This window comes from Egretta garzetta, unplaced genomic scaffold (assembly GCF_000687185.1).
Source record: "Egretta garzetta isolate BGI_Z169 unplaced genomic scaffold, ASM68718v1 scaffold997, whole genome shotgun sequence".
Lineage (NCBI taxonomy): Eukaryota > Metazoa > Chordata > Aves > Pelecaniformes > Ardeidae > Egretta > Egretta garzetta.
Genome location: NW_009260336.1, coordinates 255,985 through 258,173, shown reverse-complemented (window position 1 = coordinate 258,173; position 2,189 = coordinate 255,985). Strand labels below are relative to the sequence as shown.

Genomic DNA, 2,189 nt, shown 5'->3' with positions numbered 1-2,189 from the left:
GAAGGACCCCTGGGATTTGTCTGGAGACAGGCAGCATCCCCCAGGCCCCCTGTCTGGGAACGGTGAGACCCTGGGACGTGAAGAGTCCCCTGAGTCCCTGCTCTGAGGACAGACACCCCTGGAGCTCCTATCTAAGGGACCCCTGGCCCCTCTCTGGGCCGGGAGACCCTGGTCCCCAGTGGGATGGGACACCCCAATCTGTGTGGAACTTTCCCCCCTCTTACCTCTCGATGAATTTCTGGAAGATGCCCCCACGCAGGTTCTGGCAGATCTCCTCAATGTAGGGCTGGGGGGACACAGGGCTCAGCACTGGGTCCCCAGTGCCACCCCCAGGTCACCCTTACCCCTCAGGTCCCGTCATCACATGTGGTCTCCCCCCACCCCTGGGATTTCACATATCGCCACTGCCACCCTGCCACTGGCCAGGCTCCTGGGGCTGCTTCTGCCACCCAGGGTCACCTGAGTCTCTGGGGACCGCGACGTCACTACCCCTGGGGACCCTGCTGTCACCCTGGGTCACACCTACGTCCAGGGTCCCAATCGCCACCCTCTGAGGAGCCCCCCTGTTACCTCCAGCCCCCCGTTCTCCCGACTACCACCCCACGGGGACCCCAGCAATCCCCCTCACTCCCAACTTGCTGGGGAGCCCCTCACCATCCCTTAGAGTCCCCATACCTCCTGGGACACCCCCCTACCTCTCGGGGCCCTCGTCACCACCAGCCCCCTGTAAGGATTAACCCCCCAAGTACCAGAGGTGGTAGGGACCCCCTCTCTGTCCTGGGTGATGCCCACCTGGAATAGGTCTGGGGGCACCTGCTTCTTGCTCAGGCGGCTCTGGACATGCTCTGTGGCACTCTTGGAGAAGGGCTGTGAGGCGAGACAGGACCGTGTCACCCTGAGCAGAAGGGACAAGGCGCACAGGGGCAAGGAAGCCCCACAGGGGCCAGGCAGGGCTGCGCAAGTGGGGGAAACTCATGGAGGAACCCCCATCCATAGGGCTGGGTCTGCGGCTCCCAGAACAGTCAGTGGTGGTTTTAGAGCTCCCTCTGAAGACACTGGGTACCAGGCCACCTCCCACCCGCTCTGGGAACCCCACCCCGGTACCTCACCCCACTGTAGTGCTGGCACAGCGCCTGCGTGGCACGGCACTCACGTGGGAGCAGGCCAGCAGCTCCTTCATGATATAATGGTCAAAGATGTGGCGGCTCCGGGTGGTTCGCTCCTCCTCCGAGTCCAGCTTCTCGTACTTCTTGATCTGGCAAGGGCACGGCCTCCCACCCGCTCTGGGAACCCCACCCCGGTACCTCACCCCACTGTAGTGCTGGCACAGCGCCTGCGTGGCACGGCACTCACGTGGGAGCAGGCCAGCAGCTCCTTCATGATATAATGGTCAAAGATGTGGCGGATCCGGGTGTTTCGCTCCTCCTCCGAGTCCAGCTTCTCGTACTTCTTGATCTGGCAAGGGCACGGCTCCCGTGGCACAGGGGCACAGCCCTCCCCCCCCACAGGGCAGGCACAGCCCAGGGCTGGGCGGCCCCCGGAACGCTAGGAACCACGGCTCCAGCCCCTCTGGGTACCACATCCCATGGGCATGATGGTTATCACGTCCCCTAGGTACCCAAAGTGTCACCTCCTGGCCCCCTGGGCACCGCCTCCCTTGGGTACTCTGCATGCTCTTGGTACCATGTCTGCGGGCCCTGTAGGTACCAAATCCCACCCCTAACCCTCCTAATGGCCATGGGCGTCCATCCAGATGGGTCGCTCCATCTCACCTCCTCATAAAACTCCATCAGGGGTTTGGCCTCCTCTGCCTGGTTAAAGGCGAAGTCCCGGAAGAGCAGGTACCCTGGCAGAGACAGAGCCATGGAGTGAGAGGTGACTGACCCGGAGCGGCAGTGCGTGTCCCATAGCCCAGGCCAAGGGCCACAGGGATGTCCCCTGGGGCCTGCCTGTCCCCACAGCCACCCCCATGCCAGGCTTGGGGAAGGGGAAGTGCCAAGCTGGGGCCTGGCCAGGGTTTGGCAGGGTGATGCAGTGAGGCAAGGACACCGGCTGGCACAGGGAGGAGCAATGCAGTGCTATGGGGCACGGTGGGGCTGCGGTGGGGTAGCAAGGAGGTTGGTGCCATGGGGGACCAAGGGGGCAGGGGCACGGGCGGGCACCGGGGGACAGGCTGCCGGGGGGGGGGC

The 2,189-nt window shown here is 64.2% G+C and overlaps 1 protein-coding gene across 1 annotated transcript in view; it reads right to left on the bottom strand.

Moving 5' to 3' along the window:
- The window catches only part of LOC104129654 (beta-adrenergic receptor kinase 1-like), a gene marked incomplete at its 3' end in the record, with an annotated part of 5,558 nt that extends 3,662 nt beyond the window's left edge, over positions 1-1,896 (bottom strand). The window contains exons 1-4 of the mRNA XM_035897993.1: positions 1,773-1,896; positions 1,154-1,255; positions 793-867; positions 225-286 (exon numbers count right to left, since the gene is read on the bottom strand). Coding sequence (XP_035753886.1) covers positions 225-286; positions 793-867; positions 1,154-1,255; positions 1,773-1,865 — 332 coding nt within the window. The remainder of the gene's footprint in view (positions 1-224; positions 287-792; positions 868-1,153; positions 1,256-1,772) is intronic.
- Between the last annotated feature and the right edge of the window lie 293 nt (positions 1,897-2,189).